Source organism: Accipiter gentilis, chromosome 5 (genome assembly GCF_929443795.1).
Source record: "Accipiter gentilis chromosome 5, bAccGen1.1, whole genome shotgun sequence".
Classification (NCBI taxonomy): domain Eukaryota; kingdom Metazoa; phylum Chordata; class Aves; order Accipitriformes; family Accipitridae; genus Astur; species Astur gentilis.
The window spans coordinates 7,137,444-7,152,800 of NC_064884.1; the positions used below are offsets into that span (position 1 = coordinate 7,137,444).

Here is a 15,357-nt window from a genome sequence, read left to right on the forward strand (position 1 = left end):
CGCAGAAATTGCCACAAGGATGTTAATAGCAGCAAATAAAGAGGAGAGATGTCTGTTCACACAGCTGCTCGTTAGCAGGAAGTCAGAGAGTCCTGCTGCTGTCCTCTTTCCACCAAAACCTTGTTCTGGCCAGTTCTGATATCCTCTCAGTGCATCCCAGGTAATCCAAAACATCCCATCGGAGCCCACACTGCTGCACAGCAAGAGTGCCCTCACTCTGCTCATTAGCTCCGAGCTGAAGAGAGCCCTTCAAAACACCCAGAGGCTAGGGCACCCTCCCCGTCCCTGCCTTGGCACTACTGCAAGGAAAATTAGAATCAGTCACAACGAAAGCTCATAACCTGGGATGACTTCTTGGAACTAGACCACGGACCAGACACAAACACAGCCATAGCCAGCAGCAAGTTCTGCTGTTAAAGTGATTTATGGTCTTCAAATGCAAACATCCTTATTTTGCTGACACACGTGCACAACTCAGTTTCATGGTCTCACAGCTGCCACGCACCACCAGGAAAATATTTTGTGTCACACTGAGTTTCTCTACTACCTTGTGCTGCTTGTTGAACACGGTGGGGTTTCCCCAGCTGTGCCTGGACTACCATCCGGCTGGACTTGTGTCCAATGTAATTGTCTCTCACTTTTCCAAGAACTTTACAAGCCCCAGTTAATACAGTCTCCAGTTCTGCGGGATGGCTGCAACCAAGTAGCATTATAATGATCCCTTTACTGTAGGTATCTGTTTCAGTAGAACACTTCCATCCTCTGGATATGTGCCCACACTGCTGCCACAGCTATTTTGGCTTGCTTTTTTTGGATCGTTTGCAGGATTGTGCTAAACAAATGGCTTTCATTCCTTCGGGCTATCTACAAACACCTTCAGGCAAATTTTCTTTTAGGAGCAAAATTACCTCCCACAAGAGGGGAGTGGTTTCAGGTAGAAGCTGGGAGGAGGGATGATTGCAACACAAGAGAGCAAAGGAATATGGGAGGCAGAAGAAATTAATCTTACCTGGAAATTCTCCCTGTTTTGCACACAAAAGCGAGCTGTGCTGGCCACACCTTGCCTTTCAGTGCAAGGGCAGGGAGTGCTCTCTGACTCAAGCAAGAAGGAATACACACATTGCCTTGCAGGCCAAGCTGAGAGAAAGGAATTTGCTCCGCTGTGCTGGGAACGCTTTGAGAAACTCATCTTTCATCAGGTTATTGAGAACCTGAAACAAATTTCTCTTTCTGGTACTGCTCAACCTGTGGAGTACGGACTTGTCTTCCTGATGCATGGCCCCAACTGGCTGGGTGCTGTCCTCTTCTTTGGGGTACAGCTCCAAGGTAAGGAAACCTGGTACTGTCTGGCCTCAGTTGCCATCTTGACTTTCCTCTTCTGATCCCTTAATTATCGTCCTCATTAAGGCAGCGACTTAAGGCAGTCTCAGATACTTGTTGTAGACGATTGCTGTGATTCTTTCAGTCCAGGGTTCACTGCAAGTGACGCGAAGTGATTGAGTTTCTTCAACAAACAGGTTTAGGTGTGTTCAAGCGGAAGAAGAACACTGATCTCATTCTCAGCTCTGGTTACACATCTTTTCCTTTCCTGCCAGGAATCTGGACTTTACTCCTAGATGTTTTTTTCACTATCTTTGTTACTAGACAATCCGAGATTGTTAGGCAGCACTGGGTTTAGATCCTTCACACAGCAATGATTCCAGACCAACAATAAACTCGCTTGAATTTTCAGTGACTTGTATCAATATAGCTGGAATCTAAGAACATCATGTCCTCCTTTCCCAAATGCATTAGCACATGGATACGCTCGGTAATCTATGTTGAAAAAAGTATTTTACACTTATTTCCCACACTTGTTCTTTTAAGGGATTTTAATATGAAAAGATTTGACACCGAATCTTTGGATGAGTAACATGATCTCTGCCAATGAAGTTTTTCAAATGTGAACACCTTAATGTTTTGGCATTTCAAGTATTTTCTCCTTTGAGAAAAATTATTTGGCAAGGAAATCTTTGATTATAAATACTTTTCAAATACAGGAAAGGTATGGATTTTCTTTGTTATGAAGCCATATTTTACAACCCCAGATAAACTTTTCTTTGCTTGAATCACACTGGCATGTGTTAACTCATCTTCCTAAAGTGACAGTGAATATTTTCTTTTTCTGCTGGGTTAGTCTGACCAGTGAGGAAAAGGAAGCTAATGGGAGCACATGCTAAGGAACAGGGAGGACTGTCCCTTTCAGCAGCAGCAAGATTTTTAGCTCAGCCCTGCTATTTTGCAGAAACTAACCCGCTAACTAACTCAGAGAGCTAAAGCAGTCAGGCAAGCAACTCCACGATTGCGGGGAAAAAAGTGAGCACTTACAGCACCACAGTTTTGGCAGCACCAATCTGCCAGAGTGATTGAACTCGGTCTGGAATGGCAGAACAAGCCAGAGGACAACCAGGGCTCAGGCATGAGGCATCTTCACCAGCAACCCTTTGGTTTTCCTATTTTTCATTTTTCTTATTTCTGTGTCTTGATGGTCTCTCTTGCTGATTGTCTCTCTTTCAGGGTAGCACCAACTTAGCGATGCTAACTTATTTTTAAAAAGGCAGCTGTGGTGGTTTGGTTAACAGAGGATGTTTCTTTGACGAGCAAATGCTTACAGATTTACCTTGAGGATTTCCTGTAGAGTTCCTCAGCCTTACTATATTTGACTGTAGCTGTCCAGCTGGGCTATTAACCTTCTAACAGGCACTTCTTACATCAATAAGAGCAGTTTTCACCATGCTGTGCAGGACACTCAGGCTGATAATACAAAGCATATAAAGGAAAGTTCTAGCACAGGAAATAGCAATTGTTTACTGGGGCTCAGCAGTGCTCCTTGAAAGGGCAGGACTGCTTTTCTGAAGAAATCTGCTTGGGGAGTTAAGTGCAGTAGAATGTAATCACTTGTGAAAATGTGACCACGACAAGCACATGAAAAGTTATATGATATCTTTGGTGCCAGTCACAAGTGTATATTTAAGGAGGGGTGGCATTTACAACAGCATTGCACCTCCTAGATGTCAAGTTTGCTCATGCCTGAAGACATTTCCCCCCCAAACAAAGTCTATTGTCCCTATAGACAAGTCCTTCTCAGTGGTCCTTTCTCAACCAGTTATCAGATCTGTAAGTGTAACTGTGCAGCCACAAAACTACAAAGTAAGCACTGTACCAGCAGTTCAGACAACTGCAAAGTCCCTGAAAACCAGCACTGCGCAGCCTGCACATCAGCTGACAAAATCCATGAAGCGCAGGCGATCTCTGCATACACAGGATCACCTCCCTCAGTGTAATTAGATCTGTGTGCTTGTGACTGTCAGGTTGAACATTGACAGGGATAGATAAGGCAGGCTCCTGCGTAGACTAAATGCAGATAAGGAAAAGTGATGAGCTTACTCCTAGACAGCAGCTTTCTTTACCTCTAACCCCTGCTGTTTTCCCTGCAGCACTGTGGCCTGTGGCAGCCGTGGAAGTTTACACTTCCAAGGAAGTGGACGCTGTGAACGGCACTAACCTGCGGTTAAAATGTACCTTTTCCAGCAGCAGCCCTATTAGCCAGCACCTGTCAGTGACGTGGAACTTCCAGCCTGAGGACCTGAGCTCTCATGAGCCAGTGAGTGAGACCTTTACACTCCATTTCATTGATGCACACTTGCCCAAACAAACCAGTCCCAAGGCCCAGCACTGGATAAGCCTGGTGACTGCAAAAATTCCAGCTGTGGATATGAATGGGCAAGCACAGCTGAAATACACAAGGCACCGTCTTTTGAAATGGCCTCAGAGTTCATCTGAGAGTGACTGGGCCAACACAGCTCTCTTCAGCTTCGGCCATGTGCCTCAGCCAGTGCCACTCCACTTCCACGTGCTGCTTCTATCACAAACACCGCACAGTACGTAGGAATTACAGACTCCTTTCTTTCTTGTAGGTATTTTATTACCTGAAGGAGCCCTACAAGCTGTCTGCTGGGCGGTTTAAAGAACGAGTCACCTGGGATGGGAATATTGAGCGTAATGATGTTTCCATCGTTATCTGGAACTTGCAGCCCACTGACAATGGGACATTCACCTGCCAGGTGAAGAACCCACCAGATGTTGATGGCACAATTGGTGAAGTGCGACTCAGAGTTGTGCAGAAAGGTGAGAGGCCAAGAACCCCACCAGAGGTCATGTGAATTTAGTCAGTGCGAAGCATTGGCAGGTCTTCCTCCACATTTGGGAAAATACATAGGAAAAGGGATTATAAAGAGAAAGCATGACGGTAGTTAATGGATACAAGGAAAAAAGGAGCCTGAGAGAAGGTTATAGTCACGAATACATGTTCTCAGCCACATATCAAGAGCCCTTTGTGTGTCCTTCTTGTTCATTTATCTGTTTCTCTCCGTGCAGTGCATTTCTCAGAAATCCACTTCCTGGCGGTGGCCATTGGGTCTGCTTGTGTTCTGATGATCATTGTGGTGACAGTTGTGATTATCTGTCGACACCATCAGAAGAAAGCGCAAGAGAAGAGGATCAAGGTGGCAGACACTGAACTGTAAGGACAGAGAAGAGGGAAAGTCTTCTGGGAAAGCTTGTCAAATGTACCTCTATAGCTCTTCTGAATCATTGACTTGGACCCTACACTAAGCATCTACAATGCAAAACAGCCAGCATGATTAGCAATAATTGGCTGCTTACTTGCAGTCAGAACAGAGCCCCAGGATGAACAAGCTTTGGAGTCCTTATTTCACTCTTGCCCTTCACAGTGGCTCCTCACTCAGAGAAGCATCCAGCTGTTGTGGTGGTAGCTGGCAGCCAATCACTCTGTTCTTTCCTCCGCGAACCTAACACTGTGTTCACCACACATCTAGCATGCTTGTTCTCTTATCATAGCACTTCTTTTTATATGTTATGTATGTTAGAAGTAACTCAGAAGGTGACTCTGCTGCTCAGAATGTCTGGTGCTGATTTGGTTTTTTTTTTCGTTTTTTTTTTCCTTTTTCTATAACAGTAGAGAAAAGGAGAATCTGAAGATTAGAGAAGAAAAGGAAGCCAGTCCACTGGAAGACTAGAGATCTTTGATGGTATACACAACGCAGGTATCCATTCAAACATTCTCTAATTTATGTCTCAGTGTTACGGCAGACTTTCTAAGACAGTTTTACTTAGGTATTTCACTTCTATGGCCATGGTAGCCGTAAACAGAAACAACTGAAACCACAGCTGCAGTTTGCTCTTGAGGGACCTTCAGAGAGACTGAAGACTGAACAGGCAGTGGAGACAGAACGGTGTTGAGGACTGTTGGTAGGAAAGCTGTTGTTGCTGCTTTCTGCAACATAACTGCTTTGTGGATAGAGAGGATTGAATTAATTTCCTTTTGCCAGTTTTGAATCTTTTTGATTCATTTAATCTTTATTGTTTTAAAATTGCTACAGGAAGACTAAAACTGTTTCCAGATCTGCTGGCTTTGCTGAAACAGTTCAGCATAATTTTTACCCACTCAATTTCTGAGGTCAGCAGTTGCCTCTACTATTTTTTTTTCAACAGTAACCCTGACTAATGAATCTGTTTTGGTTTTCATATAATCTTTCTTCTTAGGTACTTCTAAAGCAGATGGTGAAAGCTTGTAATTTTGGATGTTAGAACAAAGCTGAATTACAGACGCCTCACGCTGCGAGTGTCGTATCCCTGCTCAACCTGAAATTCTTGCAAGGAAAGAGGATGACATTAACGTAAGTTATAGATTTCCTTCATTGAAGCAAAGCAGGAGGAGCTTGCCCCATGAACAAGGAATTTTCCTTAATCTTCACACCTGCAGAATGTGAAGAAAGCTGCTCTGAAGATGAAAACATGCCAAAAGATTTGAACAAAATGCCAATATAGCTCACTGAACAGAGACTTTCAAAGCATCTGAGCAGACGCACTCTTGCACCTTAAAAATGGCAAGGTGCATATGTGTTGCCCCATTGTTCCTCCCTCAGAATCCTCTGACATCAGGAAAAGGAAGACTGACTACATGAGGGATCAGAGGAGCAGCCAGTTACTACAACATACTTTAAATCTCTTTGCTACTTTGAGAAGTATTATAGTTTGGGAATGTATGTGGTTTCTTATTAGGGATAATGTTCACCAGTGGGTGTGCTTTTTATATCGATCTCTTGCTGCCTCAGTAGGCTTTGTAACTATGGTAGCTGAGGAGACTGTCTCCTGCTGCGTGGCACGCGGCCATGTGCTTCAGCAGCTCCCCTCCTCTTTCCTCTCCCGCTCTGCTGGTATGTCCCAACATTGGCCTTCTTTCCCCGCTCCCCCCCTTCCCTCTGAAGGAGCACACCAGCACCAGGTGGGATGCTTCTGTCCCCCACTCAGCCACTGTACATGCACTGTTGTAGGCGCCCCAAAAGTGTGGCTGGCAGCAGCTGCTGCGGTTCAAGTTCAGAGACAGCCCTGAGCAAGCGATGCTCCGGCGGTGCGCTGTCCCGCTGCCGTCTGGTGGGGTAGCAGCAGTCCATGGCTGCCAGCACAGTATCAGGCTGCCAGTGACAACAGCAATATCCCACTTTCTCTGGGTGCCGTTTATTGCCCAGGTGACCGCCAGCGTGTCTCACCCCTGCGTTAGACAGGGTCCCTTAGCACGTACCCTGTACCTCCACAGACATATTCTCTCTAAGGCAAACGAAGCCTAGCTCATTGGAACAGCAGAGCTGTTACTGTATTGAACCAGCACCAAATCAAAACATCAGCCCATTTGTCGAAAGAGTAGCTTTATGACTTTATTACCCCACCTGTAATGTGCTGGCCACATTATCTGTTTGTACACGTTCGTTTCCAATCGCGCGTGTCGTAAATAAAGGCGCCTCGTGGAGAGCACTGATGGTGATATGGGTAACGCGTGGTTCCACACGCCCTTGGTGCCTCGAATGAGGGCAGGTTCTGCCCTGAAAAGTCCCAGAAAAGCAGCTACCCGGCTAACCCAGGGACGGACCGCCCGGGGTTTTCGGGAGGCCTGCTGGCCGACAGCCCGGGTCCCAGGAGGGCCGGAGGCCCCGTCCGGCCCACCGAGGCCTCCGCGGCCGCCCCAGCAGGTGAGGCGACCCGTCGCCATGGCGACGCGGGGCAGCCATCTTGGGGCTGCCCCCGCCCTCACCTGCGCTGTCTGCAGGTGAGCCGCCATGTTGCGGCCCTGAGCGGAGCACGGGATGCGGTGCGGCGAGGCGGTGGCAGCCGGCGGCGGCCGCCGCCTCCTCTTCCTTCCGCGGGGGCTCCTGCTTCTGCTCGGTAATGGGGGCGTTCTGGGTGCGGGGCCTGCCGCCTCCGGGGGCCGCCGCGGTGGCGGGAAGGGGCGGGGTGGGACGGGACGGGATCGGACTGGCCTGGCCCTGCCGGCGGCGAGTCCGGCTGGGAGCGCCGCACGGGAGGCGGGCTGTGGGCACCCGGGGGTGGTGGCCCCGATGGTCCGTGGGCTGGCAGTCTCTGGGATGGGCCGTTCCGGAGCGGAGGGGGCAGCCAGCCGCGGACCGCTCCGGGCCCCGGCCTCGCTGGGCGGTTCCCGCGGCGAGTTCGCGGCGCGGAGCGGGTCTGTGGGCGGGGGGCCGTGTGTGTGCTGGAACCAGCAGGAGAACGGGTGGGGTGGGGTGGTGCGGTGCGGGGCGAAGGAAGGCGTTTCGGCAGGGCTCGGTGGGCAGCTGGCAGCGTTCGTTCGCTGACCTTGCACTCAGCCCACTGCTGGCACTCGAGGCGCGGGTACCTTTGTCCCATCTCGGTGTGCTTTGCTAGGGTCCGGCTAGCTGCACTCGAGGTGTTAGAGCTTTGAGTTGGTAGTAAAAGGGAATGTGTTGTTGAGACCCCTACGTTTTATATCAGTGGCCGTGGAACAGGTGTGCAACGGCAGCAACTTGCACGGGAACTGGCAAATCTGAGTAGAAACGGCAGAGGAAGCAGCTGTGACAATTCGAGTAGAACTTCGCACAGAGTATCACCATAATAAATCTTTACAAGCCAGGAGCAGGGGATTCATGAAAGGGAGGATTCCAGTGATGCTCCTGCTGAATGCTGGGCAGGCCGACCTCATCCCTGCCTGGAGCATCCCAGTAGGCCAGTGAGGCAGAAGTTGTTGCGCACACACGCTGAGAACAAGAAGCGAGAGTACTTGCTGCTGCGGGGTGACTAGTGACCTGGTGCATGTGCAAGTTAGTGGCTGTATCACTCTGGGGCAAGACAGGCAGAGCCAGAACTGCCTTGAAGTAGTCTAAAGCTGGCACTTTGCAACTCATCAGAGTGCCAGCTGGTTTGGTTTCTCAGCTCTTTATCTCCACATCCAAATATCTGTAGGCTCTCAGGGGTATTTTCCAGAGAAATACTTTTAACTGGGGCTAGTTCAATCCCACAGAGAATAGGTCAGGGAAGTTTTCTGCTTTTCTTTATTTTTCATTATGGGGGAGGTAGTCACTACTGTGCTTCAGTCTTTGGACTGTGGTTGAGCTGCACACGCTTTGGCTTTGATACCCTTGGGACATCATCACTCCTGCCCCTCACAGATAACAGGAATGTAATCCTTGTCTTTTGTGCTTGTTTCATCAGGCGTCTGCAAAGCTCTTTCCCTGGAAATTAAAGCCAGTCCTAAAGTGCAAGCTTTCCTTGGTGAACAAGTATCGCTGCAATGCTCATTCAAATCCAGTTCTCCCATCACTGAGAGCCTGACGGTAGATTGGACATACCGGCCCCTCACAGGTGGTCAGATGGAGTCTGTAAGTGTAACAGGGAGTCTTTTTCTAGTGGAGACTGACCGGACCTCTATGCATGCTGAAAATCTGATTATATTTTTTCTGCTTGCCTTGCTGTGCTGCTTCATCACTTTGGGATTTGGGACTCTCATTGTCACCTTCTTTCCCATGTGAAATTGCTTTAGTGTTCTTTGGGCAAAAAATATGTAAATGCATAATAATGTAATGATGATAAAGTAGATAAACTTTGGGTTTTGGCACAAGTGCTGCATTGGACACTGTAGCTACATATAGAAAGACTGTAAAGCATTTGCTCAGTAGCTTTCTTGAAGGCAGCTGCACCCTAGTAGTTCTGTCATGCAGTCTACTGCTGCTATATCTTGGAGTGGTAAGAACATGTGTGCATTGACAGTCTGAAGACAGTGATGATGACAGCCTCTAAGGTTTATGGGCTGCTGCTTGCTGTCTTGTTGGCAGCATTTTGAAATCTAAGCATAAATACTTAAGTCTGAAAGCCCAGTGGAAGTCTCTCATTCAAGGTGGAAACAGAAAATGCACATCTTTATGGATTATCAGTGACTTCTGCTGCCTGAAGGGTTTGAACTCTTAGGAGTGTCGTTGTACCTGGAACAAAGGGGTGCTGCTTGTATGAAGTGAGGTCTGCTAAGTCTCTACTCATAGGACAGCAAGAGCAAAACTGCAAGAAGCAAAAACTGAAGAACTGCGATGTTCTGTCTTGCATGAGGCAAGAAGCCTGCTCTGCTTCTCAACTGAAGATCTGCAGAAGGGAACAAGTTGGTCAGAATGGTGATGGTGACATCTGAGAGCTGAGGCTGGTAGATAAAAGTGTTGGAGATGTAATGAAATGGGACTGACTCAGAATTTTAAAATTGTAACTTGAAAAGGTCTCCTGCATAACGAGTATTCTTTCTGACTTCTTAATGTGTATTCCTTTATGTTTACAATCCAAAAAGTAGTTTACTTTGCTTGCTTAGATGAGTGTTTTATTGGCGCAATTCTTGTCTTTGCCTCCTTTTAGATTTTTCATTATCAGTCTGTTCCATACCCAACAACAGTGGGAAAGTTCAAAGACAGGATATCCTGGGTTGGGAATGTTGCCAAGGGTGATGCTTCCATTGCTATCCAAAGCCCAGTGATGAGTGACAATGGGACGTTCATCTGCAGCGTGAAGAATCCTCCGGATGTGTACCATAACATTCCCCAGACAATGCTGATAGTTACGGAGAGGGGTAAGCCTCCCTTTCAATAGCATGTCCTTGTCTATGTGACACAGCTGCATTGCAGCTTTGTCAGAATCTTAGAAGTCTGAGCATCACAAGTGGAATGGGTTCCATGGGGTCCCACATTAGAATTTCAGCAAGAGTTACCTCAGCCCTTCTTTTGGAGTTAAATACATTGAGAACAATTGAATTTATTGGGGGCAGGAAGGCAGAGAGAAAGCTGTGTTGATAACGGAAATCAGAAGTGTGCATTTGTTTAGGAGTTCCTGTCTCTACAGCAGTAGAACAAGGTAAACGTTTAGGGAATACTGGTCTAAAAATAACTGTCACATCATAAACACTGATTCTCAGTAATACTTAATTTCCTTATCCGCCCTGCCCCGAATTTGCAGCTTAGAGGTGCTGATAGAACTATGGCATGACCTGCCTTTCTTTGTAGTTTTTTTGCATACAAATCACCCTACTGTGTTGGATATGTGATAGGAGTCCTACAGATTCAGTGACAAGCTGTTTCAAATCTGCCAGGAATGTGCTTTATATGGAAAGGCTAGCAACCTGTGTCCAGGATGAATGTTTGTCACAGAGACTTATGAAAGCCATATTTTACTACTGGTACAGCTGGGCTGCTCTTTGTCTTTCCTGCAGGCCTTTCCTTCCAGCTAACTTCAGCGGTGCTGCTGTCCATTTTAGTATTTCTCCCGTCCGTCGTTGTGGTCGTTCTGCTGTTGGTAAGGATGGGAAGGAAATTTGGAGTACTAAAGGAGAAAAAAAAATCTGGCTGTAAGAAATCCTCCATCGAAGTGTCTGATGAGTAAGTTCTGGCTGGAACTTAAAGCCTGTATTTCTACTTTGGCCTGTTGACACAGGCCAAAGGACAGTTTCTCCACTGTCCTTCATTATATAGCTCTCAGTGTCTGCAGTTCAGTCACTGAAATTTACTTCTCCATGAGCATAACTTAGCCAGGAATCAGCTTTGGAAAATCCCCACGTTGGAGCACAAACCGAGTGCTATACATCCCCTTTTTCTGTCATTCTTGTGAGGCCATGGAACTGAAGCAGTTTAGGTTTAAACAGTCTTTCACTTCTGTAATCGGATTTATTTCAGCCTAAATCAGCAAGATATTTTGCTTATGTGGGCTTTGTGTTGCTTTTTTGGTATGAAGTATCCATAACAACAAAACAAACTGAATAATGCTAACTGGTTCCCCTGTGATGATGGCCTGAGCAGAGGTGCGAGGTACTGAACAACACTTGGAGACTGAATTCCCTTCAGAACGGGAGAGGATTCTATTCTGAAAAGATTCAATAGAGAGAGTGGTGAGGTAACGCTGCTACTGCTGGAGCTGCACCTGGTTTTGCAATGAATTCAGTACTACAGTTTCTTGCAGAATGGGTTCTTAATACAGTGTTCTGGTTAGTGTTGTAAGATTTGCTGGCCAAATAGCAACTCCTGTTGTATTCTTCATGGCATTTAAGTGAAATGTCTGCCTTCAAAATGTGGGACCTGACATTCTTTATTCTGTTTGGTTTTGCTGTGCAGGGTCAAAGGCTTTTCATCATGTTCAAAAGCTGTCAATTCAGTGTGGTAGAACCAGAATTCACAGTCCACAGGAGATATTAGTATGTGTGTTGGGGGAAAAGTCCAACCTAATCCTGGTTTGTTTTGGGTTGTTTTGGTTTTTTTTTCTGCAGGCCTGAACATACGGAGACAGACAGCTGCTTGGGTAAACTCAGAGACTGGTTTCTGAACTGTGTGGTAAGTGAAAGCTGGTGTTTTCATAAGTGGTTTTGTCAACTTTGGTGCTCAGAGGAGGTGCTAAGAGCAGCAGGTAGAGATTGTTGTAACACCGCTGGATGTCAAAGAAGTGTCCCAAATGGCTAGGCTTATGCTCCTTGGTGTTTTCCATGTATGGGCTATAGGGGGTGAGAACTGCTGGTCATGCTGCATTGCTGGTAGGGGAAGTTGTCTTGAGATCCACCAAAATGATTTTTCATTTGACATTATTGAAATCTTAAGCTGATATTTTTAAGATGAAAATCCAGAATTTTAAGTGCTAGTTACTGTGCTGTGTAGTTTCTTGAAAGGCCCTGCAAAACCAGTTTGAGGTTTGGCAGTGCTATGGTGGGGAACGGAGACAGTGATACCTCAATCCACTGTGTTTCATGCAAAGGTGGTAGTGTGCAGTCTTGCCTCTCTTTTGAAGATCTTCCTGCTTACACTGTTGTCATCACAACAGAATCCTGCTAAACTCTTGTGGTTGTTTCTTTCTGGCTTTTTGTTTGTTTTGTTTTGTGAAGTGGCAGTTGTCTTCTAATTCTGCTTGTTCGTTTGCTGCCCTATCAGCAAGCTTCTGTTAGTCAGATGTGTTGTGCTGAAACTACTGAATGTTTTTGCCACCTGCTGTACTTGTTTTGTAAAATGTGCCTCTAAGTTCTGTGTGCTGGTGTTAGCAGCCACAGCCCTAAGTGTGGCGCATTCCAGAGTAAGCTCACTAATATGCTTAATTTGAGAGTGTTTTCATTTATTCCCCAATGTCCTCCAGAGCAAGCTTACCTCAGACGCACCTTTACATCTTTTACACAAGGTCAGGAAGTATGTTAAGGAGGATTTAAATACATGTTGCTTGCTTCACTATTCTAATGCCAGTGATTTAAAATGTACTAAATGCATGAGCCTTCAGACAGGTGTGTGCTGATGGTTTCTATGCTTTTAGATACAGAATGAAAACTGAACAATTATGCAAGTTGCACATGAAATATTTAGAGCAGTTACAACGCAGCAGTATTGGGAACAAGAGTTTTGAGAGGAGCAGAAAGCAGAAAATGCTTTATGCAAAAGGGAGAGTTGCCATGGGAGGTGGAACGGCTATTGCAAGTGACGTGCAGGGGAGCAGGGAGGCACCATTGCTTTCCTGCAGGTGGAGAGATGGGAATGGAGGGGAGCCCCAGTTTGGTGAGACAAATGCTGCCAGGCAGTTGGAGATTTTAAAAAATGAAAAACATCTTCTCATCCTTTGAGAGAAGGCAAATTTGAATGCTATAATCCTGCTGTTTTCATATTGAGTATTTTGTCATCTGCTTGATACTTTGCTCTCTGATATTGAAATATTTAGCTTACCAAGTCTCTGAATGTCCTGGCTCACTCACTTTAATGATTCTACATTTTTGAGGTTTCTGTGATGTATTTTTTTCATGCCTAATAGGTTACCAAATAATTAAAATTGCAAAGCCAGTGAAAATCTTTGGACTTAAAATGGCTGGAAAGTTAGTGAGATTTCCCTTATAGAGCTGCTATGTTTGAGTTTCTTTCAAGTTGAGAGCTGCAGAGCTGGATTGTGGGGATGCTATCAAATGATTACTGTGGTTAAAACAATAGACAGTGGAGATCTGAAAGTAGATGTTTGGTTGTAGCTGAAAAACAATGACTTGTGCTGTTCTGAACCTTCACCATAGGGATTGGTGGTGCTTTTTAAGATGGCTGTCTGCACTTTATGGTTTGTCTTTTGCTTGAGCTTTAGCTGCTACTTCTCTTAAAACACACTTCCATGTGTTGGTTATACAGTGGCAATTTGTCTGTGTATCTGTGCTAAGTCAAACAGATTTAGCTGCAAATGCTTATATGACTACAAGTCCTATGGCTTATTCAAGGACAGCGGCATTTTGGAGAGCATTTAAGCTCTTGTCAGAAGCCTAGCAGACTCAAAATTTTGTTGAACTCATAACTTGGTTCATCTCTTCAGACATAGTCTCAATTTCTCTCTCCATACTTCCCGTTTAGGACACGGATGAGGAAGACCCATACTGATGAAAGACTAAAGCTGTGGATAAAGAACAAAATTGAAGCACTGAAAATCATGGCTAGATAGGTACGAAGGCTGCTGGATAACCAGTGCAGATTGAGGGACCTGCTCTAATCTTGGTAGATTGGAAGAATACTGCCGATGGGATAATTCACTTTCATTTAAGCACAAAATAATGATTTTTGAAATCTTTCTAATTTATTGGGGGTGAAAAAAAAATCTCTTCACTTCTCCAGTGCCTACAGAAACCTCAGTGCCTACAGCTGTACAGCCCATTTCCTACCAGCAGTCTGACCGTGCATGTTTCTTACTTTGCGTGCAAATTTGTTTCCTTTATTATTGGTGACATCCCTCCTTTCTTGTGCCCTTGAATTTGAATTGCCTGAAGCACAGGCTACTCCAGAGTGATGTCAGCTCTCTAAGGTGATCATCGTTGGGCATTGATGATGTTTTCTTCTCATTTTTTTGGGAACATATTTGCTATGGACTTAAAACAGTTTGATTAAGGGGATATATGGCATCCTTTGTCTTGGAGCAAAGAGAACCTACTGATTTTCAACTATTTCTTGGTTTAATCTGCCACTTAGCTACAGGATTACAGTTTTGTTCCTACTGTTTTCTGATTCTATTTTTAAGTCACCAGTAGTGTTACCTTACATAATTGAGTTTTATCTTTCCTTTTTTTTTTTTTTTTTTTTATTATTTGTCCAACAGCTGCATCACTAGGTACATTTCCTTCTACTTGTAGAAGTGAAGCACAATTCATATAAAACTATTTTTTTTAAATCAGAAATGTAAATGGGGACTCTCTATCTGGGGAAACATAACCCCATCTACCTCAACCATTGACTCAAGCAGTGTCCAAAGGAATGTTCCATGTTGAAGAACAGTCACGTTCCTCCTCTCTTCTTTTAGGTACCATTTTAGGGAAACAGCTAAACATGCATCATTACTGCCTGGATGTTGTCCAATAATGGATGACAGAGAGCAGTGGAATTCATGTCCGCTCAATACCTAAACAGTTGCTGTTTTCTGCTTCCTTTCTGTATGCGGCATTGGTCAAATAGTCTCCTTTTACATATGTGTTGTAAGTTTACTGTTGACTTTGATATGCCATTATCAATAAATTGTTTTGTTTCATTCTGGGCTGTGGATTTCCTTATTTGGCTAAATATGGCTAAATAGAGTTGAACTCATAAAACTGCCATCCTGAGTTGTTGCTTAGCTATAGAAATTGTCATATGATGATGGGTAAAGGGGTTTAGGGAACAGATTTAACTCAAAAGGGAACACGTACTGAGTCCCCCTTCAGCAGCTCTGTGGTGGCTGCCAATTACAGGTATGTTGAAATTCCTGACTGCAAAGCAGGTTAGCTGTAGGTCTGCGTCTCCAGATAAAGAAATATATTTTTCTCCTGCCTACTATAAAGTAATATTTAAACAGTCTGTGCTTCCTGAGGACACAATGTCTCTCCCAACCCAAACTTGCCAGAGAACAAGTGTTGGTGGGATATGCAGCCTAGAGGAAGTAGCTTTGTTGTTCCACTTTCAGCAATAATACATCACTCAAGTTCTTTGTGGAAATAAATGA

General features: G+C 45.2%; 2 protein-coding genes across 2 annotated transcripts; both read left to right on the forward strand.

The window, feature by feature from the left end:
- Positions 1-989: 989 nt before the first annotated feature.
- On the forward strand, positions 990-6,861 carry MPZL2 (myelin protein zero like 2). Its single transcript, XM_049799594.1, has 6 exons — positions 990-1,326; positions 3,477-3,643; positions 3,957-4,167; positions 4,417-4,561; positions 5,018-5,105; positions 5,605-6,861. Exons 1-5 carry the CDS (start codon positions 1,272-1,274, stop codon positions 5,076-5,078), a joined length of 639 nt encoding a protein of 212 aa, XP_049655551.1. The 5' UTR covers positions 990-1,271; the 3' UTR covers positions 5,079-5,105; positions 5,605-6,861.
- A 306-nt stretch (positions 6,862-7,167) lies between these two features.
- MPZL3 (myelin protein zero like 3) lies at positions 7,168-14,877 on the forward strand. Its single transcript, XM_049799588.1, has 6 exons — positions 7,168-7,281; positions 8,584-8,750; positions 9,766-9,976; positions 10,613-10,778; positions 11,660-11,723; positions 13,746-14,877. The coding sequence occupies exons 1-6, from the start codon at positions 7,203-7,205 to the stop codon at positions 13,770-13,772; spliced, it is 714 nt and encodes a 237-aa protein (XP_049655545.1). The 5' UTR covers positions 7,168-7,202; the 3' UTR covers positions 13,773-14,877.
- Positions 14,878-15,357: the final 480 nt, after the last annotated feature.

What these genes read in the sequence shown, in the direction of transcription:
- MPZL2 (XM_049799594.1), top strand. Translation starts at nt 1,272, where the DNA reads ATGCATGGCCCCAACTGGCTGGGTGCTGTCCTCTTCTTTGGGGTACAG. An exon ending in ACCTGAGCTCTCATGAGCCA is followed by an intron (nt 3,644 to 3,956) that starts GTGAGTGAGACC and finishes TCTTTCTTGTAG; the next exon opens with GTATTTTATTACCTGAAGGA. An exon ending in ACTCAGAGTTGTGCAGAAAG is followed by an intron (nt 4,168 to 4,416) that starts GTGAGAGGCCAA and finishes CTCTCCGTGCAG; the next exon opens with TGCATTTCTCAGAAATCCAC.
- MPZL3 (XM_049799588.1), top strand. Translation starts at nt 7,203, where the DNA reads ATGCGGTGCGGCGAGGCGGTGGCAGCCGGCGGCGGCCGCCGCCTCCTC. An exon ending in GCTGATAGTTACGGAGAGGG is followed by an intron (nt 9,977 to 10,612) that starts GTAAGCCTCCCT and finishes TCTTTCCTGCAG; the next exon opens with GCCTTTCCTTCCAGCTAACT. An exon ending in ACTGGTTTCTGAACTGTGTG is followed by an intron (nt 11,724 to 13,745) that starts GTAAGTGAAAGC and finishes CTTCCCGTTTAG; the next exon opens with GACACGGATGAGGAAGACCC.